This window comes from Somniosus microcephalus, chromosome 9 (genome assembly GCF_052327205.1).
Source record: "Somniosus microcephalus isolate GS21.2 chromosome 9, FLI_Smic_1.0, whole genome shotgun sequence".
Taxonomy (NCBI): domain Eukaryota; kingdom Metazoa; phylum Chordata; class Chondrichthyes; order Squaliformes; family Somniosidae; genus Somniosus; species Somniosus microcephalus.
This window is the reverse complement of record NC_140995.1, coordinates 197,679,076-197,703,261: the sequence shown is the minus strand read 5'-3', so window position 1 is coordinate 197,703,261 and position 24,186 is coordinate 197,679,076. Positions and strand designations below refer to the sequence as shown.

The window sequence follows — 24,186 nt, the reverse complement described above, 5'->3', positions numbered from 1 at the left end:
GTATAGTGCTATAAAAGTGGTAAATATCCCAAATGGATACCAAACAGCAATAAAAGAGTTGGGAGCTGACTGAAAACATAGATAGGTTTTGAAGAAGTGTCTTTGGTGACTCAATTAAGTCAGATCCGTTAGACAGCAAGACTAAAGTTGCCAAAATTCACTCCTCTGTTGCCAAATTCGTAGAGATCTCAACAACAAATATTCACTCATCACCCCTGTGCTCGCTGAGCTACACTGACTCCCGGTTGAGCATTGCCTCGATTTTAATATTTGCATCCTTGTTTTCAAATCCCTCCATGGCCTCACCCCTCCCTATCTCCTCCAGCCCTCCAACCCTCAGATATCTGTGCTCCTTCAATTCATAAGAACATAAGAAATAGGACCAGGAATAGGCCACTTGGCCCCTCGAGCCTGCTCCGCCATTCAATAAGATCATGGCTGATCTTGGGCTCAAAGCCACTTCCCTGCCCGCTCCCCATAACCCTTCACTCCCTTATCTTGCAAAAATCTGTCTATCTCCACCTTAAATGTATTTAATGACCCAGCCTCCACAGCTCTCTGGGGCAGAGAATTCCACAGATTTACGACCCTCCTGAGAGAAGTTGTTCCTCCTCATCTCAGTTCTAAAAGGGCGACCCTTTATTCTGAAACTATGCCCCGTGTTCTAGATTTCCCCACGAGGGGAAACATCCTCTCGGTATCTACCTTGTCGAGTCCCTTCAGTATCTTATATGTTTCAATAAGATCACCTCTCATTCTTCTAAATGCCAATGAGTATAGGCTCAACTTTCCTTCATAAGTCAACCCCCTCATCTGTGGAATTAACCTAGTGAACCGTCTCTGAACTGCCTCCAATGCAAGTATATCCTTCCTTAAATAAGGAGACCAAAACTGTACGCAGTACTCAAGGTGTGGTCTCACCAATACCCTGTATAGTTGTAGCAGGACTTCCCTGCTTTTATACTCCAACCCCTTTGAAATAAAGGCCAACATTCCATTTGCCTTTTTGATTACTTGCTGTACCTGCATGCTAACTTTTTGTGTTTCATGCACAAGGACCCCATGGTCCCTCTGAACTGTAGCATTTTGTAATCTCTCCATTTAAATAATAATTAGCTTTTTTATTTTTCCTGCCAAATTGTATAACCTCGCACTTTCCCACATTATACTGCATCTGCCAAATGTTTACCCACTCACTTAGCCTGTCTATATCCCGTTGCCGGCTCTTTGAGTCCTCTGCACAACTTGGTTTCCCACCCATCTTTGTATCATCTGCAGACTTGGCTACATTACACTCGGTCCCTTCATCCAAGTCATTAATGTAGATTGTAAATAGTTGAGGCCCCAGCACCGATCCCTGTGGCACCCCACTAGTTAACATTTGCCAACCGGAATTCTGGCCTCTTAACTTCCCTGATTTTAATCGCTCCACCATTGGCGGCCGTGCTTTCAACTGCCAAGGACCTAAGCTCTGGAACTCTCTCTAAACCCCTCTACCTCTCTTTCCTCCTTTAGGACGCTCCTTAAAACCTACCTCTTTCATCTGCCCTAATAGCTCCTTATGTGGCTCGGTGTTAAATTTTGTTTGATAATCACCCCTGTGAAGCGCCTTGGCACGTTTTACTATATTAAAGACACTATATGAATGCAAGTTGTTGGTGGTGTTCAATTAGCAAAACATTCCAGGATATTTACAGAGCCTTAATGCGCCATGTACACAGCCGTGTGCATTGGGCGTGGCTTGTCAAAAATCTTGCACCAGTAGCTTGCTAGTTGTGGGCCATAAAGCCATGAGTGAAGATTGGTGCTTCAATATATTCACTGAACCATCAGACCAGCTGCATTTGGATGGTCGCTGGCCTGTTCTTAAGTGTGCCCTCTACCAAGTGGACGAGCCTGTAACAATGGCTTTTTTATAGTGAACTGAGAGATTAGACTTGTTTCATTAGCAGAAACAAACTGTTGCATCTCCAAAAAACAGTCTGATACAGTGTGTTCCATGATGGCTGATTGTTGAGTTAAATGCAAATGTATGGGTTTGTTCGTGTTGTGCCAATTAATGAATCAAAATTCAGGTTGGTTTTGGTGCGGTAGCTGTCATCTTGTCAACCATTTTGAAATATGCCATTCCGTTTTAGGCAATTTTACATTTCGAATCGAGCTGTTTTTGTAATTGTGGTAAACCACTGTTTGTATTCCTGTTTGTCCTGTTTGTATTCCACTGTGTACATGCCTGGACATGCCTCGGCTGACTCCTCCCACAGGTCCTAGTATAAAGGTGACTGCTCCCCAGCCCTTCGTATCCTGGACCGGTCGACCACTCGAGGCAGACCTCCATTCTATTGTTAATAAAAGCCTTTAGTTACTCTTCTAACTCTCAGTCTTTTATGAGTAATTGATAGCGCATCAGTAATCGAACCATTTCCCATTATTTACCTGCATGTTTTTCCATGAGCAACATGGTGATTAAGGAGTTCTGTTCGAGGAAAAACAAAGACTGTAGTGTACTTTTGTTCTTTAGCTGAATGTAATTTGCATAACTGTCTTGACTTAGAATTGCTGTTCAGATAATCCAAGTATTTGTCTGTATGATACCACTTTATCATGCAACATTTTGAATCCACATTACTCCAGGAAAATGTACCTTTTTTATAATTTCATTCATATATTCAAATAGTCTCAGGAACCATTTGACTTTTGTTGTTTTTTCTCTCTCTTGGCTGTGGGGAACAATTCTGTGGGCAGCAATGACCTCTGGTACTTTGCCCAAGTGAGCATTCTTCTAGCTGAGTCAGAGAGTGTCAGGAGGGCATTTGAGCATGGAAAACAGCACTGCAAAACCTGTTCCTGTCTCCATCTGATGCCCACATAAGTGTACTTTTGAGCGGGCGTTAGTGGAGAGATGGGGCCTTCAGTGTAGGAATGCTAATGTCAATTGTGGTGTCCCACTGGCACCATGGTTTCGATCACTTCCTCAGCACAGACTAGGGATTGAACGTTGGCCAGTATGGTTCAATATTGCACCATGTAGTGCATCTATTTGCTAGGGTGTGGTTTTAATATTCAATGATTTGTCTGTTGCCAATATAGTTAATTGAGAGGGGAACCAGGGGATGAAACACCTTGGATTGTTCCAGTGTAATTCTACTGTTACTGAATGGCATTGGCAGAGTCTTGGGAGCATGCTATCTTACTGTATTTTTGGCCAGGGAATAGAGCTAGAATATCACTGGGGGGAGAAGTGGGAAATAATTATATCAGTCCTGGTTTTGTGCCCCCTGTGTTTGATGCATGTACTGAATGAAGCCCTGCAAACATCCACTTCATGCAGCAGTTTGTGGAATGGATATGTTGAAGTGTTGTCAGAAAGAGATATCGGCAGCTTCGGTATGGAGCTTGGTAGTCGACATCTCGAAAGATTTACAAAACAATTCAGTGCATTATCTATTTTCAGTGGAGAATTAACTCCTTTTCTTCCCTCTCTCCACAATGAAACTTGGCTTGCCACAGTACCGAAACAGCTCTCATCAAAGTCACAAATGACATCCTTTGTGACTGTGACAAAGGTAAACTATCCCTTCTCATCCTTCTTGACTTGTCTGCAGCCTTTGACACGGTTGACCACTCCACCCTTCTCCAACGCCTCTCCACCGTCGTCCAGCTGGGTGGGACTGCACTCGCCTGGTTCCATTCTTATCTATCTAATCGTAACCAGGTAATCACCTGCAACAGCTTCTCTTCCCACTCCCGCATCGTTACCTCTGGTGTCCCCCAAGGATCTATCCTTGGCCCCCTCCTATTTCTCATCTACATGTTGCCCCTTGGCGACATCATCCGAAAACAGAGCATCAGTTTCCACATGTACGCTGATGACACCCAGCTCTACCTCACTACATCTTCTCTCGACCCCTCCACAGTGTGTCTAAATTGTCAGACTGCTTGTTCGACATACAGTTCTGGATGCGCAAACATTTTCTCCAGTTAAATATTGGGAAGACCGAAGCCATTGTTTTTGGTCCCCGCCACAAACTCCGTTCCCTAGCCACTGACTCCATCCCTCTCACTAACATCTGTCTGAGGCTGAACCGCACTGTTCGCAGCCTTGGTGTCATATTTGACCCTGAAATGAGCTTCCGACCACATATCCGCAGCATAACTAAGACCGCCTATTTCCACCTCCGTAACATCGCCTGTCTCCGCCCTTGCCTCAGCTCATCCGCTGCTGAAACCCTCATCCATGCCTTTGTTACCTCTAGACTTGACTATTCCAATGTACATCCTGGCTGGCCTCCCACATTCCTACGTAAACTTGAGGTCATCCAAAACTCGGCTGCCCATGTCCTAACTTGCACCAAGTTCCGTTCGCCCATCACCACCGTGCTCGCTGACCCACATTGGCTCCCGGTTAAGCATCGCCTTGATTTCAAAATTCTCACCCTTGTTTTCAAATCCCTCCATGGCCTCGCCCCTCCCTATCTCTGTAATCTCCTTCAGCCCCACAACCCCCCGAGATATCAGTGCTCCTCTAATTCTGCTCTCTTGAGGATCCCTGATTAGAATCGCTCAACCTTTGGTGGCCGTGCCTTCTGTTGCCTAGGCCCTAACCTCTGGAATTCCCTGCCTAAACCTCTCCGCCTCGCTACCTCTCTTTCCTACTTTAAGACACTCCTTAAAACCTACCTCTTTGACCAAGCTTTTGGTCACCTGCCCTAATTTATCCTTATGTGGATCGGTGTCAAATTCTTTGTCTTAAAATACTCCTGTGCAGCGCCTTGGGACGTTTTACTACGTTAAAGGTGCTATATAAATACAAGTTGTTGTTGGTCCAGTTTGTCTCTACAATTTAGCCGAAAGAGATTCCGGTTTCATGGAGTGGACAAAATGAAAGAAATCCTGTTGCTTAACTTCAGTACACTGACCCTACACGCTGCTACATAAAATGGTTATTTCTAATATTATGAAGAGAAGTTCCGTAAAAGAAAACGATAAAGGAAAAAATGCAAATGGTGGCAATCTGAAATAATGTTGGAATTAAACAGCAGGCCAGTTCGCATTGGTAAGGAGGACAGACAGGACCTGCTATTTTGGATGCGGACCTGATGAAGGGCACCTGCCCGAAACGCCATAACTTTCCTTTTCTCATGAATAAAGCTGATTTAGCCTGTTGTGTATTTCCAGCAGTCTGTTTTGTATTTCTAATAAAAATAAGTTTTGAGGAGGGGAAGGAGGAAAGATGTTGGAAATCAAGAAATATTCTTGTGTGGCCAAGTATATTTGATTCAGTTTTCCAGATAATTGGAACATTCCAAATGTTTCTAATTGGTGGTTTCCTCCTCTTTCGGTCTTATTTAATTTCATCATAATTTTGAGGAAATGAAAAGGAACATTTGCCATTCTGCTGCTGCAAGATGTTCAGTGCATTATCTTCGCCAGGCCAGCAAACCATGTTTTTTTCCCCCTCTTACAGATAATGAAACTGCAGTTTATACATTGATGCCTATGGTAATGGCTGATCAGCACAGGTGAGCTTTGTTTATAGTCTCACTTTCCATAAATAAGTTGATACTATGTTGAAAGGAAAGATATGAGAGTGATAATACAATAATCTAATGGAAGGAAGACATGATGCTGTCAAGGGTAAGACAAAGACTAGAAGGTTTATACCTTTCATCTAGACACCGCAATAGTGCCTTTTACTGTTATTCAGTTTTCATTTTACATGGGAGTTTCATTCTATTTTAGATTTGGTTTTATGGTGACTGCAACTGTTACTGCTGTGTAATGACATTGACATTGGAAGATTGGATAGTTGCATGTCACTACTTTTAAGTGTTTTATATGAATTTCAAGCATCCGCATCAAGGACTCCCAAGTCTGGCGTGGTGCGAGCGGATGCAGTGTAAATGTCCCTCTGCTCTGTCCCAGCAAAGTGCCTCCGGTCCCATACTCGGCAGAGAACCCTGTACTGCACCAGTGTGTCCTGTGGCCACTGAGTAAGATTGCCCAATTTGGGGTAATTTTCCTTTGATCTTATTGCGACAGTGCAGAAGGCTGTGGTTTAGAATTTGTTGATCATGTTGTGCTAGTTCCAAATGTGTGTTGTGATAATGTATACAAACCAGTTAAGTTTGTTTCATTTAAGATTCTCGGTTGTCCTCCTGATTTAAATTAAAATCCTCTTGGGATACTCATTCCCAACCATCTATTACTCCACTTGCATTCCTATGCAGTTTGTTATTTTGTTGAACTAGGAAAACAGACTGTTGTCACTAATTTACGTTGTCTTTAGTTTTATTAATTGCAAAGGTGAAGAGATTCTCAGAATAGGCCAAGAGCCTGAGTGTTTTAGTTGTGACTAATAATGTGGGACTTTTATATTGGAATTTAGCCTGTAAGTGATTCAGTGACTTTGATACTGTGTAATGTCTTGTTTCTTTCTAAGGTCTGTTTCAGAGTTGCTGACAAATTCCAACTTTGATGTCAATTATGCTTTTGGTCGTGTCAAGAGAAGTTTACTACATATTGCAGCAAAGTAAGATTCCAAGCAGCTCGCTGTTTTGTTGTATGATTTAAGTGATAGAATTCTAAATATTATTCATGGTGATGTAACTGTATTACTGTCAGTCCCGTCTTGCATTTTATTAGATGTATTTCTTAGCTGGAAATAGAAATAGAGCTCACCTGGAAGACGACTTGTTCTACCGCATTAGAGCTGGACCCTTAGTAGGTTAAAATTAGTCATTCGCACTTGGGACTCTTGGGCCCCGATTTTCGGGCAGCTGTCGGGTGACTTTTCATGCGGCCGTGGTCCGAAAATCGCGGAAAAAGCGGGTCGGGACCCCCCCTGCCTGACTCCCTGCCCCGTCCGACTTTCGGACCGCCGTTTCCACGCGTCCCGCTTCAGTCCTGGCCGCCGCTGGCGGGACTGCTCGTCGGAGCACTAATCACTAATGATCACCTTGTTGAAGTGGATTTTCCCGTGCCGTTGCGACTTTGGGGCTTTCCCCACCTGAAACCCGCCTGCGGGGAACCCCGCCGATGAGAGCTGGCGTGAAAACAGCTGGCTTGCTTGCTTGCAGCAGCAGGTCGTTGAGGGCTGAAGAGATTTAAAGAGGCAGCATTTGCAGGCTGCAGGACCTTGTTGATCAAGGCTTGGGGGAACTATTTGAAGCCTTAGGAGCAGCTGCAGAAAGTTGGAGCCTCACACACTTCTTCAGTGTGAGCTCCTGGGAAGCCCCTCTCACCACCCTAACTCAGGACCTCCTCAACCGAGGCATCTGCTAGAAGCATGGGAGGCCTTTGGCACCTTCCCTTCCTGGCATTAGAGGATCTCCAACAGCAGAGGTGACAGCAGCAGAACCAGGAACAGCAGGATGATTACCAGGAGCACCAGGCTGCTGCTCACTCACCTGAAGCTGCACAATCCAGAAGGGGCCAGCACTTGGAAGTGGCTTGACAGCACCTTGCTGCGCTTTAGGGGGCCAGTGGGACCCGTTTCTGCACTGGCAGTCCTACTCAGAAGGACTTCCATGAAGATCTGGTTTCTCTGTTCAACAGATGGCCAAAGCTCCTCAAGAGATGTCATTCTCTTATGAGCACTCACCATGTTTTCCATATGCTGGTGAGTTATCTCCTCCATGGAGGTTGCCAACCTTTCCATGGTGCTGCATTCATGCACCAATGACTCCACAAAGGCTCTGCTCATGGTCGCTATGGACTCCTCCATTCGCTCCACACTCGCAGCGACCCTGGAGACAAAACCTGCCAGAGACTCCTGCATCTGTGCATGGAGATCCATCACCTCTTCTCTTGCGGATGGACCCAGAGGCAGAGGGTCGTCATGCAGCACAGCTGAGCTCAGCTGGCAGAGTCCTGCGCCCTCCGACGAGGACTCTCCACTGCTGTCCCTGTCTCCAGAATCTGCTGAGGCTCACTTGTGAGATGTGAAACACCAGGTGACAACACTACTCTGTCCCGAAGGTCCCCCCGCGGTGTGAGTGTCTGCGCTGGTGCTGGGTGCGCTTACTTCTGCTGATGCTGCGCCCTCAGAGGTTGGAGCTTCCGCTGAGGAGTCTGGCTGCACAGCCTCTTCCTCCTCCACAGTGAGGACGGGGGCTCTGGATGGTACTGTGGGGGAGTAAAGGAAGGAGATAGAGATGTAATGCCAAGGTTCTTCTGGTGACTCCCAGCGAGTTGGCATCTGCTGACACCTGCATCCATGCAGCATTGGTCTCAGTGGGAGGCCTCTTCCTCCCTGATCTAGGGAAGAAGACCTCCCTGTGGGCCCTAACCCCATCCAATAATGCCTGCAGTGAAGCCTCGTCGAATTTGAAGGCTCCTCTGTCATTGTGCAAGAGTGGTTGAGAAGCCTGCAGAGGTGGAGAAGCTTGCTGGACACTTTGAAAGCACCACGAATGATGACATCATAGTGTGGGGATTTCTGACTCAAATTGGACAATTAGCAAGGCTTCCCACATGCTGGGAATTAATTGGCCACTTGAGGGAAAATTGCGTGGAGCTGGCTGACACTTTTTTGTGTGTCAGAAACCCCACATTCGGGGAAATCCGACCATTCCCCACACAAGCCGAAAATCGGGGCCTTGATGTTTGCCATTCTCAGTTCGGTTTTATGTACAAAGGAAAAATAGCCAAGATTGGACGACTCATCACACGGTTAAAGCACGTTTCCTGACAAATTGCCTGGTTATCTCTGGGCGTGGACCATCATAGAATTTTAAATCAGGGTAGCAGGAATATAAATGCAAAGTGTACCATGAACGACTTCTCTCTTTTTTAGGATCCTGAAATTAAAAAAAACTTGGTGATTTTTCTTCTAGTATTTTCCCTTCCTATCCCTTGGGCGCTGATCTATGCTGGCATGCAGCCATTGCTCAAGTGGTCATTCTTTGTGTGAGATGGTGAGTTTCAACAGACTGTTTGAGTGGAAGGCAACACTGCCTAGGTCAATCCTGTTCTCACCTGATATCCACATATGTGCACTTTCTGGAGCTGCTGGACAGTGGGTGATTTCCCCCCCCCCCCCCCCCCCCCGATGCTAAAGTGGATTGTAGCACCACCGCTGCTGCCTTGGTTGAGATTGGCTATCAGTAATTACATTTAGCAGCTTCTGGTTTGTATGGCTTAGGCCATCAAAGGTTAAGTTTGATCACTTCTAGGCCTAGAAATTCGGTTGGTAGCGCCAGCAATTAGTGCCTAAAGAGCCTGAGAATTGGGGCGTTACCCAATTTTCGGGCGGGCGCTGTGAATATAGCGCCACCTCCCATATTGAGTATGATTTTAGCGCTGGCGCTAACTCTTTGCGCGTGCCCGCGGGTGCAGGCAGATCATGACGTCATTTCAGTGTGCGCAATGCCATTTTTGCGCCCCGGACCGGATATTCGGTGGCGCCTGCAATCTTTCCGCCTGGCGCTATTAGTGACAGTTGGATGGAGTGTTCCCAGGCCCTTCTCGGACTCGGGGGGCGCTATTTAAAGGGGACAGCACTAGTATAAAAGCTGCAGCCATTTGGGCCGGCTATCCTGATCGTTGCTGGAGAGAGTTGCTGACCTTCTGTTGGACAGTAATTTTCTCATTGAGCCTTCGGAGGCACTGGCACTGGCAGCTTGAGGGCCCGGCTCCCGAGCTGGTGATGCAGCATCTGAAAGCAGGGAGGTTGAAGAGTGGCTTTAGCAAAAGGACAGGTTCGCAGCAAGGGATGCCAGATTGCGGCAAGGCTATGACATGGGTCCACAGTGAGAAAGCACGCTGGCGGGGGGAACAAGTAGAAGGAGACAGTTGTAAGAGGTGAGAACCTTACCAGCGCTGTCGACAATGGGGTCGGTAGCTGCAGTGGTTACAGGACCACTCAGACGTCCTCCAAGAATCTGGTGGACTCTCCTCGAGATCCGTGAGAGTGACCACTTGTGGAGGTCCTCCACCGGTGCGAAGCTGGTCTTTGCCAATCCTCGCCGGCATGGACTGCCGGGGAAAGGAGGGGAAGTTATGTTACCTGATGCCCTGAGTGATCATCTCATGCCCCCCATGGTGCAAGAGCCCTTACATGACGCCCTGAGTCAAATGTGCATGTGTGTGCCCAGAAAGGGCCATGGGTGCTTGCTGGCAGATGGCCAATGGGGCACAGGCCACCCTGTAGCCATAAAGTCAGGTGCAAATGAAGGGATGCAGAAGTTTGCAGGAACAACACCCACCCTCACGACCCGAGTGAGGTCGTTGAATTTCTTTCTGCATTGGACAGGGCTCCTGGTCACCATGCTGCTGGAGTTGACCCTCTGGCATACCTCCCTCCAAGCTCGTCGGTAGTCCTTATGATTCGGCCTCCTGCCATTGGTCTGGGTAGAGAACATCTCGCCGGCGCTCCACTGCGGCCACCAATTGCTCCAGAGCCTCACTGGTGAAGCGCTCTGCTCTCTGTCTCACCTTCTCCATCTGGTCCAAGTTTTTATCGCCAGAGAAGGGCTCTGTGCCAATTCTGAGGCCTGCAAGGCGCAGAGTGTGGATGCTGAAGCTGACTGACCCACCCCTTTAAGAGCTAGCCGGCACCTGGAAGTCTCGTGGTCATCGGTAATTGGGAGCATCTGCGCTGAGCCCGTCCGCTCCGATATTGGGTTGCGCCGGAAGTTTAGCGCCTTGGGAGTCTCGTGTAACGCCTGAATTCGCGCCTCAATCACCTTTAGGGGCGATGCAACCCAATATCGCGCCAGGCGGCGATAAGTTTCGTCTGGCTATAAACTTTGCGCAGCGCCAGTTCTAACGCCTCAAGCCGGGCTATACCCAATTTCTAGGCCCTAATGCCTTAAATCAAAAACTAAAGGAGGCAGCATAGTGTGCTGCAAGTACTAATGTGCTGCACTAGAAAGTTGTAGGACATGAGTTCTCGCTTGCAGTATCGACTTGCTAAGCCCTGACCTGCAGTTTCCCACTAGGTAGAAACATTTATGGATGACAAGAGAAAGAACATGGAGCAAGTCATACAGCCCTTTGAGCCTGCTCCGCCATTCAATAAGATCATGGCTGATCTTCGACCTCAACTCCACTTTCCCGCCCGATCCCCATATTCTTCGATTCTCCTAGAGTCCAAAAATCTATCTAAGGCTTGAATATGCTCAACGACTCTGCATCCACAGCCCTTTGGGGTAGAGAATTCCAAAGATTCACAACCCTCTGAGTGAAGAAATTCCTCCTCCTCTCAGTCTTAAATGGCCGACCCCTTATCCTGAGACTATGCCCCCTAGTTTTAGACTCTCCAGCCAGGGGAAACAACCTCTCGGCATCTATCCTGTCAATCCCCCTCAGAATGTTTCAATGAGATCACCTCAGTCTTCTAAACTCCAGAGTATAGGCCCAATCTACTCAAACTCTCCTCAAAATGGACAACCCTCTCATCCCAGGGATCAATCTAGTGAACCTTCGTTGCACCGCCTCTAAGGCATGTATGTCCTTTGTCCGATAAGACCAAAACTATACGCAGTACTCCATGTGTGGTCTCACCAAAACCCTGTACAATTGTAGTACGACTCACTCTTGTACTCCAACCCCCTTGCAATAAAGGTCAACATTCCATTTGCCTTCCTAATTGCTTGATGTACCTGCATGCTAACTTTCTGTGTTTCCCGTATGAGGGCACCTATATCTCTCTGAACACCAACATTTAATTGTTTCTCACCATTTAAAAAAAGATTTTTTTTTACTCTTCCTACCAAAGTGAATAACCTCGCATTTCCTCACATTATACTCCATCTACCACCTTATTGCCCACTCACTTAACCTATCTATATCCCATTGCAGGCTCTTTGTATCCTCCTCACACCTAACTTTCCCACCTGGCTTTGTATCATCAGCAAACTTGGATACATTGCACTTTGTCCCTTCATCTAAGTCATTAATATATATTGTAAATAGCTGAGGCCCAAGCACTGATCCTTGCGGCACCCCATTAGTTACAACCTGCCATTCTAAAAAATGACCCATTTATCCCTACTCTGTTTTCTGCCTGTTAATCAATCCTCTATCCATGCTAATATACTACCCCAACCCTATGAGCCTTTATCTTGCATAGCAACCTTTTATGTGGCACCTTATCTAATGCCTTTTGGAAATCCAAATATACTACATCCACTGGTTCCCCTTTATCTACCCTGCTGGTTACATCCCCAAAAAACTCTAATAAATTTGTTAAACACGATTTCCCTTTTGTAAAACCATATTGACTCTGCCTAATCATGTTATGATTTTCTAAGTGCCCTGTTATCACTTCCTTAATAATGGATTCCAGCATTTTCCCAATGACTGATGTCTGGCTAACTGGCCTGAAGTTCCCTGTTTCCTTGCTCCCTCCTTTTCTTGAATAGCAGGGTTTCATTTGCTACCTTTCAATCTGCTGGGACTATTCTAGAATCTAGGGAGTTTTGGAAGATTACAACCAATGCATCCACTATCTCTGCAGCCATCTCTTTTGGAACCTTCTGATGTAGGCCGTCAGGTCCAGGGGATTTGTCGGCTTTTAGTCCCATTAGGTTCTCAAGTACTTTTTCTCTACTGATATTAATTACTTTAAGTTCGTCACTCTCATTAGCCCCTTAGTTTCCCACTATTTTTGGTATGCTTTTTACTGTGAAGACAGATACAAAATATTTGTTTAAGGTCCCTGCCATTTCCTTATTCCCCATTATAATTTCACCAGTCTCTGCCTCTTAAGGGGCCAATACTTACTTTTGCTACTCTTTTCCTTTTTACATACTTGTAGAAGGTCTTAAAATCTGTTTTTTTTAAATATTTCTTGCGAGTTTACTCTCGTATTGTATTTTGTCCTTTTTTATCAATTTTTTGGTCATCCTTTGATGGTTTCCAAAGCTCTCCTAATCCTCAGAGTACTATTTTTCTCAACATTATAAGCCTCTTTTCACCCAATACTATCCTTAACTTCTTTAGTTAGCCACGGATGGATCACTTTTCCCGTGGAGTTTTTGTTTCAGTGGAATGTATATTTATTGAGAATTTTAGAATATTTCTTTAAATGTTTCCCACTGCTTATCTACCGTTCTACCTTTTTAACCTAATTTCCCAATCTGCCTTAGCGAACTCACCCCTTATACCGAGGTAATTGGCTTTATTTAAGTCTAAGACTCTTGTTTCCGACTGAAGTATTTCACACTCAAACTCAATGTGAAATTTTATTATATTATGATCACTCTTTTCTGGAGGATCCTTTACTATGAGATTACTAATTAAACCTGTCTCATTATACAATACAAGATCTAAATTAGCCTGTTCCCTGGTTGGTTCCATGACGTATTGTTCTAGGAAATTGTCTCGAATGCATTCCATGAACTCGTCCTCCAGACTACCTTTGCCAATTTGATTTACCCAGTCTATATGCAGATTAAAGTCCCCCATGATTATTGCATTACTTTTGTTACAGGCTCCTGTTATTTGTTGATTAATACTCTGTTCAACGGTATAGCTAGTTTGGTGGCCTATAAACTACTCCCAACAGTGTTTTCTGCCCCTTGTTGTTTCTTATCTCCACCCAGACTGATTCTACGTTCTGAGCCAAGATCCTTTCTCACCACTGTCCTTATGTCATCCAATAATATCCGGGCTATCCTCCTCCTTTTCCATTCTGCCTGTCTTTTCTAAACGTCAAGTACCCTGGAATATTTAGTTCCCAACCTTGCAACCGCGTCTCTGTGATCGCTATTAGATCAAAGCCATGTATCTCTACCTGTGCCACTAATTTGCCTATCTCGTTACGAATACTTCATGCATTCAGATAAATAGCCTTTAATTTTAACTTTTTACCATTATTCCCTGCTTTCACCTTTTTTGCTGATGCACTTTTACTGTTAAACTCTCTGTCCCTTCCTGTCACACTCTGCTTATCTTTACCCAAATTGCTCTACTGCTCCATTGCCTTGACTTTTCTCTTTTAGATTTCTAAATTTCCCCCCCCCCCCCCCCCGCCTTTTTAGTTTAAAGCCCTATCTACAGCCCTAGTTATTCGATTCGCTAGGACACTGGTCCCAGCTCGGTTTAAATGGAGACCGTCCCAACGGAACGGCTCCCTCTTTCCCTAGTACTGGTGTATTTATATAGCGCATTTCAGCAAAAACTTGCATTTATATAACTCCTTTTAACGTAGTAAATTGTTCCAAGTCGGTTCACAGGAGCGTTATCTGACGAGAATTAACACCAAGCCTCGAGGAGGTATTAGGATAGGTGACCAAAACCTTGACCAAAGTGGTAGGTTTTAAGGAGTGTCTTAAAGAAGGAGAGAGAGGCAAAGAACCTGAGAAGTTTAAGGAGGGGATTCCAGAGCTTGAGCCCTAGACAGCTGAAGCCATGGCTGCCAATGGTGGGGCAAAGGAAACTGGGGATATGCAAGAGGCCAGAATTGGAGGAATGCATAGATCTCGGAGGGTTGTCCACTGTGGCTCAGTTGGTAGCACTCTCGCCTCTGCGTCATAAGGCTGTGGGTTCAAGTCCCACTCCAGAGACTTGAGCACAAAAATCTAGACTGACATTCCAGTCCAATGTTGAGGGAGGGAGTGCTGCACTGTCAGAGGTGCCGTCTTTTGGATGAGATGTTAAACTGAGGCCCCGTCTGCGCTCTCAGTTGGACGTAAAAGATCCCATGGCACTATTTTGAAGAAGAGCAGGGGTGTTATCCCCGGTGTCCTGGCCAATATTTATCCTTCAATGAAGAGCACTTGGAAAAAACCTCATTATCTGGTCATTATGACATTGCTGTATGTGGGAGCTTGCAGTGTGTAAATTAGCTGCCACGTTTCCTACATTACAACAGTGACTACATTTCAAAAGTTCTTCATTGGCTGTAAAGCACTTTGGGATGTCCTGAGGTTGTGAAAGGCGTTATAAAAAGGCAAGTCTTTTTTTTTCTTTTCTGGAGGAATCTGCAGAGACTGGGAGGAGTGAGGCCGTGGAGAGATTTGAACACAAGGATGATGATTTTTAAATTTGAGATGTTGCTGGACTGGGAGCCAATGTATGTCAGCGAGCACATGGGTGATGAGACAATGGGGCTTGGTGTGAGTTGGGATGCGGGCAGCAGATTTTTGGATGAGCTCAAGCTTACGGAGGGTGGCAGATGTAAGGCTGACCAGGAGAACATTGATTGCTGTTGTTTAGTTGGATGGGGGATAAATGTTGGCCTGGACAGTGGGAGAATGCCCCTAATCTTGGAATAGTGCCATGGGATCTTTTATATATTAAAATTTGTTCATGAGATGTGGGTGTCGCTGGCAAGGCCAGCATTTATTGCCCACCCCTAGTTGCCCTTGAGAAGGTGGTGGTGAGCCGCCGCCTTGAACCGCTGCAGTCCGTGTGGCGAAGGTACTCCCACAGTGCTGTTAGGTAGGGAGTTCCAGGATTTTGACCCAGCGACGATGAAGGAACGGTGATAAAAGTCCAAGTCCGGATGGTGTGTGACTTAGAGGGGAACTTGGAGGTGGTGGTGTTCCCATGCATCTGCTGCCCTTGTCCTTCTAGGTGGTAGAGGTCGCGGTGTTGGGAGGTGCTGTCGAAGAAGCCTTGGTGAGTTGCTGCAGTGCATCTTGTAGATGGTACACACTGCAGCCACGGTACACCGGTGGTGGAGGGAGTGAATGTTTAAGGTGGCGGATGGGGTACCAATCAAGCAGTCTGCTTTGTCTTGAATGGTGTTGAGCTTCTTGAGTGTTGTTGGAGCTGCACTCATCCAGGCAAGTGGAGAGTATTCCATCACACTCCTGACTTGTACCTTTGTAGATGATGGAAAGGCTTTGGGGAGTCAGGAGGTGAGACACTCGCTGCAGAATACCTAGCCTCTGACCTGCTCTTGTTGCCACAGTATTTATGTGGCTGGTCCAGTTAAGTTTCTGGTCAATGGTGACCCCAGGGTACTGATGGTGGGGGATTCGGCGATGGTAATGCCGTTGAATGTCAAGGGGCGGTGGTTAGACGCTCGCTTGTTGGAGATAGTTGTTGCCTGGCACTTGTGTAATGCAAATGTTACCTGCCTGTTATCAGCCCAAGCCTGGATGTCGTCCAGGTCTTGCTGCATGCGAGCATGGACTGCTTCATTATCTGAGGAGTTGCGAATGGCATTGAACACTGTGCAGTCATCAACGAACATCCCCACTTCTGATCTGATACAATAAGGTTGACCTTTTAAATGTATTTCACAATTCTTCTTGCCTCTTCTCTCTTGTGATGTACACTATTTTCCAGTTGAACAAATCTGCTTGATAGCGCTGTTGATAACGCCTTCCATCACTTTGCTGATGATTGAGAGTAGACTGATGGGGCGGTAATTGGCCAAATTGGATTTGTCCTGCTTTTTGTGGACAAGACATATATTGTCGGATAGATGCCAGTGTTATAGCTGTACTGGAACAGCTTGGCTAGAGGCGTGGCTAGTTCTGGAGCACAAGTCTTCAGCACGATAGATGGGATGTTGTCGGGGCCCACAACCTTTGTTTTATCCAGTGCGCGCACCCGTTTCTTGACATCATGTGGAGTGAATCGAATTGGCTGAAAACTGGCTTCTGTGGTGGTGGGGACCTCTGGAAGAGACCGATATGGATCATCTACTCAACACTTCTGGCTGAAGATGGTTGCAAATGCTTTACCTTGTCTTTTGCACTCACATGCTGGGCTCCACCATCATTGAGGATGGGGATATTCATGCAACTTCCTCCTCCCGTTAGTAGTTTTATGGTCCGCCACCATTCACGACTGGATGTGGCAGGACTGCAGAGCTTTGATCTGATCTGCTGATTGTGGGATTGCTTAGCTCTGTCTATAACTTGCTGCTTCCACAGGTTGGCACCCCATTTTTAGGTACGCCTGGTGCTGCTCCTGGCATGCTCTTCTACACTCATTGAACCAGGGTTGGTCCTCTGGCTTGATGGTAATGGTAGAGTGAGAGATATGTCAGGCCATGAGGTTACAGATTGTGGTTGAATACAATTCTGCTGCTGCTGATGGCCCACAGTGCCTCATGGATGCCCAGTTTATAGCTGCTAGATCTGTTGTGAATCTATCCCATTTAGCATGGTGGTAGTGCCAGGATACAGTTACAGTATAGATTAGTACAGTAGCTGTTGTTTTGTATGACAGGAATAGCTTATAATGGGATGTCTAGTTTGGCTATCCATTCGATGGCCTCCTGAGATGTGAGTGGAGAAATCAGATGCCTTCCACAACAGATCTTATTGGGCAAGTTGATGTGATGTGTTCCATGGTCTGGGAGTCATGGCCACCGTCACACTTCGGGTCATCTCTCATCTTCCACTTGTGGAGCAGGTGGCCGCCTCGACCATGCCCTGTGTGGATTCGGTTGAGCGCTGTCCACTGTCTTAGAGGGAGGTCAAAGCTAGGGACTTCTGCTGTTGGGTCAGTGATGAGGTGTTAGTTCTTTATTTTGCATGTGCCCCATGATTCCGCCCATTTGGATAGTGGATTGATACCAGCTGCATAAATATTGGCTGCTGTTTCCCAGAATGGCGGCGTGATTTTAAGTGCTTTCGTGCTGGATTTTTCAAGTATTTGTGGATGGGAACATCGATACTGCTCATGACTTTTTCCATTTCACTGAGCACGGTGCTGTCGTGGCCAATGGCAGGCAGCGCAATGTGGGACAGTATAGCAGCTTGAAGAAAGTTTTACACTATTTAAGTGTTTCCTTTTTTTTTTGCTGCTAATGTTAACATCCTTGCACCTGTTTATAGTTTATTGCAAATATCTCCTATTGAGATTGAACAAATCAAATTTTTTAAAATTGCAAACTTGAGCAGGCTTGGATGATGATCTGAGTCTGGTATTCACTAGCAATGTTTCATTAATGCCAAGCTTTAGTTGCTGGCTGGTTAAAAAGCAGAAGCTCTTTGACATTCCATGCTCTCCAGATTTAGTTGAAATTTAATTTAAGGGGATTTGAATATTGGCTGTATAAACTATTGTAATAAAAATCCCAAAATGATAAAATTCAAATAAAGGCAAAGTATTGCCTATTGATGAGTGTTTTCTTTGTCTGGTACAGTTGTGGCTCTGTTGAATGCCTAATTCTGCTTCTGAAGAAAGGAGCAAATCCAAACTACCAGGACATTTCTGGGTGTACACCCCTTCACTTGGCAGCTAGGAATGGGTGAGTTTGCGAAGCCATCTCAATCCTTTGAGTTCTTCAAGAAATTAGTATATTTTTTCACATGATAATCTTAGAACATTATTTAGAAAATAAATCTGCAACTTTCACATAGTTCTTGTAATGATGAAGCAAATGGTCCTATTTAGTTAAAACAGGTTAATATAATCATGATGCATGTTTAGTCATATAGCTATGAAGTTTGGAAATCGAGAGAATAATTCTTAACCATTGAAATGGCCACATAGAGAATTTTTCAAATGCTTTGGCGCTATCACTTGATAACCAAAAATATTTTTAGACATCAAACTTAATCTCAAGTTATTTTTACAGTACTACACTAGGACTTTGTGAAGCAGAAGATTGGACTTGGTGTCTTTGCACTGTTTCCAGACACTGGGATTTTGATTCCAATATAGTCCTAAAGGTTGGGATAGAAGACTCTTCTCTGGCTGTTTAGGCAGTTTTTATCCCATTGCGAGTGGGTGTGGTCCTGCAGCATTAAACTTTCCCTTGAGGCACAATTGATACTGATTTAGCACAGAGGTCACGTGGTTAGTGATGGAATAGTTATTTTGGTGAAGTAGTTAATTATTTAACAATGTAAATTTATGTAGAAGGACACTATTAAAAACTATAAGGTGGGGGGGGAAATGCAGATTTTGAGCAGGAGGGGAAGAGGGAAAACATAAAGGAACAGAGTAGGGCTAAAAGCATGGTCAAACAGAAGGAAGTTTAGGGTGCTTTTGAAAGCAGGATGTTGGATATTGAGGCAAAGGAAGTTGCAGTTAAGTGGAGGGGTCCAGAGGACTGAGGCAAAGCCATCAATGGAGCAGAGGGACCAAGGTGTAAGGAGTAAACCAGAGTTGGCGAAATGGAGGTTACATATAGCTGAAGTTCATTGATTAGGTTGGGGCAAGAGTTTGAAAGTGAGGTTGCATATCTTAGTTAATTCAATGGAGCCAGTGGGACTTGACCAGGGTGATGGGAGTATAGGTAAATAAGGGCATGGGCCACCGCATTCTGAATGAGTTGTCATTTGTAAAGGAAGGAAGCTAACTAGGTGAGGATTTGAGAAAGTGAGCCTTAGGATGATGGGTGTGGATTAGAATTTCTTCAGCCTGAGGAATATGTAGAGGAAGGCGGTTTTGTAGTGGGGGAAGAAAATCGACTTGGTCGCAATGTATGGGGAGAAGGAAGCGGAGTACGAAGCAGAATGCACAGGGCCTGCACCTCCAGACGGCCTGAAGTGGCAGCCGGCCAGTTTGATGGAGTTGAGGTTAGGTGCATGTAGGTGCTAGCAGAAGCTGAAGACGGTGACATTGGATTTGCTGATGAGATGGTGGCTCTTTGGTCCATTCAGGTCAGACAGACAAGTGGAAACTGTAATCATGGTCTTCAACTTGATGGAGGAGGCGGAGAGATAAAGCTAGGTGTCATTGATGCACATGCAGAAGCTGACCCCATGTGTCAAATTGTAGTGTACTTTTTCTGTCAGTAGGTATGTGTGATAAACAAGCAATATTGTTAAGGGATGCGCTCTGTTTGTAGGCAGAAGAAGTGCATGGGGAAATTGTTGGAGTATGCTGCTGATGTGAACATCTGCAACAATGAAGGGCTGACTGCGGTAAGATTCGAATCTTTAGGGTTGATATTTTTCCTTTGAATATTGCCCAGAAAAGAGGTAATCTAGAAAGCTTAAAGTTTGATTGCCTTTGTTTTTCATGAATTTGTGGTTTAATATCATTTATATAGTGCCTTTCATGACCTCTGGCTGTCCCAAAGTGCTTTACTTTTGAAGTGCAGTCACTGTTGTAATATCTTATTTCAGTATAAGACAGATTCCAGTTAGCTTCTTGTTTCACTCCCAACTTTCTTATGGTAACCTAAAATAAGGTTGACCTTTTAAATGTATTTCACAATTCTTCTTGCCTCTTCTCTCTTGTGATGTACACTATTTTCCAGTTGAACAAATCGGTTTTGAACTTGAAGTGAGATTTCTTCAATAAAAACTTTTGTAAGTAAAAGATAATAAATTGGGAATATAGTCTACCATATATTTTAAAAATGAGAGAGATTAGTCTTTCAGCATCTTTATTATGAATTAAATAAAGGACAGATTTGATGCACAACAGAGGATCCCAGATTCCAATCTAGTCCATTGAGGTAGCTCAACTCGGCTCCAGTAATGGTAGCAGTGCTCCCTCCAGAACTCTAGTGAATTACTGAAGAGTAGTCATTCATTTTAACAGGATGCCCAGGAGTCAATCTGGAGTTACTTGATTCCAGGAAAATCTACTACCATTGTATGAAAGCTACCATTTCTGATGAAAAGCAAAATACTGCGGATGCTGGAAGCGTGAAAAGAAAAACTGATAAAGCTGGAAATATTTGAGCCAGGCAGCATCTATGGAGAAACAGGTCAATCCTGAGGAAGAGTATTAGAACTGAAATGTCCACTGACTGACTACTGTTTCTTCACACATGCTTCCTGAACTCCTTTTTCTATCTTTGTTTACCATTTCTGACTCCTACCGAGGTTTGACACAGAGATTTGATGCCTCTATGCTCATCGGCCTCCGAGCACCCTTAGTACTTGAATTAACTTAAAAGAAGTGTGTCTCAGCAATTTAGAGACATTTACTGAGGTTACTCCAGTTTTATCCACAGTTTTCAAAATTGCCTGAATTATCTTTCCATCTTGGGTATTATCTGTAACTCAGTGATACTTTGTTAGCCACAAATTTTGCATTCTAGCAGTATAAAAATAAAGTCATCCATTCCAAATGCAGATTGCTTGATTAAATACATGGGGATTGCCTCAAGATTGATGCTGGCACTCGTTAAAGTAACTAGAAATTGCTGCACTTGAGTATCACAGAAACCCCACAGTGCAGATAGAGGCCATTTCGGCCCATCGAGCCTGCACCGACACATATCCCACCCGATCCCTGTAACCCCTACACCAACACATAGCCCACCCTATCCCCGTAACCCCACGTATTTAATCCCCCTAACACTAAGGGTCAATTTATCATAGCCAATCAACCTAACCCGCACATCTTTGGACTGTGGGAGGAAACCGGAGCACCCGGAGGAAACCCACGCAAACACGGGGAGAATGTGCAAACTCCACACAGACAGTCGCCCGAGGCCGGATTCGAACCCGGGTCCCTGGCGCTGTGAGGCAACAGTGCTAACCACTATGCCACCGTGCTGTGTGTTTAGTTCAGTTAAGCAGTGGGAGGCTGAGGATAAGTGCAGGGGTGTCATGTGTTGCTGCCCAACCTCACCAATTGCACAGAAATGATAGCTCCAGTCCGGGGGAGCGTCACGATGGGTTTGTTTAATTATTAATGAAATAATGATGTAGAATAAACATGGTTATTTCAAAGGAAGAATTTACTTTAAAGCCAATGACCACAGCTTACTAATAGTATGGAACAAATCTTTTGCTGCAGATTCACTGGCTGGCTGTAAATGGGCGCACTGAGCTTCTTCATGACCTAGTGCAGCATGTTACGAATGTGGATGTAGAAGATGCAATGGGTCAGACTGCTTTACATGTGGCCTGTCAGAATGGGCATAAGACGGTGAGTGTACATGGCTTGAAGAAAATGGCTGTTAAGCTTTCATAATTGTCGTCTTTTCTGACTGTCTGAGAAAGTCTTGATGTGCTATTTAACTTCATGGAATAAATTAGGATTGGGAATCATTCTGAATTGAGATGGCAACACCACAGAGCATTAAAGTATTGTCTTTTAGATGAGATGTTAAGCCAAGTACATGTCTGTCCTCTCCAGTGGAGGTAAAATATCCCCAGGTACTATTTGATGAAGAACAGGGGAGTTCTCCTGATGTCCTGGCTAACATTTATCCTTCACCCAACATCGCTAAAACAGATTATCTGTCCTCTATCTCATTGTGGAATTTGCTGTGTACAATTTTGCTGCCACATTTGCCTATATTACAAAAGTGACTACGCTTCAACAATAGTCCATTGGCTGTGAAGCATTTTTTGAGATGTCCTTTGAGTTTAATTTACACTGGCAGTTGACTGTCAACCTTTTTTCTCTTCACAGACAGTTCTTTGTCTTCTGGACAGTGGTGCAGATATTAACAGGCCTAACGTTTCTGGAGCTACCCCTTTGTACTTTGCTTGCAGGTATTGTGGATTTTTTTTAAAGAGTGAGAATAGCTTCCTTAATATATCTCTATATAATATAAAAAGTGCACATGGTCCTAATCATTAAGTCTCTTAAAGAAGGTGTCCAGCTATTCCGTTGGCTCAGCTAGTTAAGCCAGTTGTTACCTTCTCCATACAGAGCAGGAGGGACCCAAGTTTGGTTCCTGGTCTATGCTGAAGTAGTTAATTTCAGCCGGGGAGGTGATGGGAGTGCCACAGTTGGTCAGAGCTCCCTGGGTTATAGTGTGGGGGAAAAAAAGTCAGCCTTGGTTCCTGTTCCTCACTGTACACTCCCAGCAGAGGTCGCTGTCCAATCCTTGGTCTGATCATTGGCCTATTTACTGAAAAAGCTCACATTATATATTAAACAGTAGTGAGGCAGAGCAATCCAGTTAATGACTGTCAAGTGAGCACTGGAGCCAAAATGAATTGGCATAATATTTGACTGAAACCCATTATGCTATACCATTCCCTGAATGTTTTATGTTTGAGTGATTTATTTAAAATATTTAAATATTGGAAATGTTGAGTATAGAGCTGCACAAGGATACTGTGCTTTGCTGTCCCCAAAATAATAGGATGCAGGTTAAAGTAATTTCCCCCCACACACTCCCTGATTTTTGGCGGGATGCTGAGCAGCTTTCCTACTGTGAGGAGGTGGAAATAGTGGATTCCCCCCAAATTGTTCTTGCATTGCATAACTGAAGGCTCAAGGCCAGCAGTGGCGTGGGCCTGGGACTAGGCTGCCTGTCCCATATATCAGCTGAGCGTTCGTGCATGGTACAAAGCAACTAAAAATAAAAACTCTTAAGTTTCTCTGTTATTTACATACTTTGCTATGATTTTATATAGTTTATTGTATTTGAAGCATCAATCATGATATGTTGGCCACGGTGTGAGTTTATTCTTCAGAAGTCATTGGTTTTTAAACGAGCTCTCTTTGTATTTCATATCAAAAGGCCCAATGTGTGATGCTGTTAACATTTAACGTGTTTTTACAGTTGATAAGTACAGGAACTTTTTCGGTAAGAAATACTAGTTGAGCTGTTATCTGTATGACATTTGTTTGTTGAAGGGCTAGGGTAAAAAATAGTTGATAGCATATTGGGCACTTTATGCCCCTTTTTTTTTTACAAGCTGGAAGGAAGATTGATGTCCTGTAATGTAGGTGACTGGAACCAGTTCTGTCTAAGGCATTGGCTCTTCACTTGGAGGTTTCTGTTGGGAATTGCCACTGACCATAAAGCCAAATGGCTCTTGCTTATGGCACTTGTTATGAGGCCCACTGTTTGGGGTCTGGCCATTGGTGTCCTGTATGGATATTCCCCTGACATTGGAAGGATACTAGCCAGATTGACAAAGACTCCTGCTCAGTTTTGCACATATTGAGTTGTTGACTTATGAACAATCAATGCTTACATAGATTTTCCAGGGGCAATTTGGCGACAACAGGAAGAGACTCAATTACTGAATAATGGGTATAAAGGTCCCTTTGGATAATGCATGTTTGGTGCAGTCCAGTTTTTTTAATGCTGGTTTTCACCCCTCCCACTGAGTGTTGGAACTCTTTTATATTTAAAAAAAAAAAAAAAAAAAAAATTATATATATATATACACACACACCCATTTTCATGCCACCCGCTCCTGATGCGTGCTGTCATCTTTGTGTCTCTCCCCCTCCGAAGACACTTGCTCTTGCTGGTCTGCAGAGACCCGGATGGCAGCAGCCGTCCGTGAACTCATCCAAGTAACTGAGCATGTGCGATGTGGACGGTGTATTAGCAGACTATTCATCAGAGAAGACATCACATCTCCTGCTTATCCTGTGCTCACCTGATGT

At 44.7% G+C, this 24,186-nt stretch overlaps 1 protein-coding gene across 8 annotated transcripts in view; it reads left to right on the top strand.

The window, feature by feature from the left end:
* The window catches only part of hace1 (HECT domain and ankyrin repeat containing E3 ubiquitin protein ligase 1), a 92,500-nt gene that overhangs the window by 8,232 nt on the left and 60,082 nt on the right, over positions 1–24,186 (top strand). For 4 of the 8 annotated variants that reach the window (XM_085997715.1, XM_085997713.1, XM_085997717.1 and 1 more), the window contains exons 2-7: positions 5,468–5,522; positions 6,443–6,532; positions 18,059–18,163; positions 19,712–19,787; positions 21,622–21,753; positions 22,243–22,325. In XM_085997715.1, coding sequence (XP_085853841.1) covers positions 5,468–5,522; positions 6,443–6,532; positions 18,059–18,163; positions 19,712–19,787; positions 21,622–21,753; positions 22,243–22,325 — 541 coding nt within the window. The remainder of the gene's footprint in view (positions 1–5,467; positions 5,523–6,442; positions 6,533–18,058; positions 18,164–19,711; positions 19,788–21,621; positions 21,754–22,242; positions 22,326–24,186) is intronic. The other 4 variants (XM_085997716.1, XM_085997718.1, XM_085997719.1 and 1 more) reach the window with 3 other exon arrangements.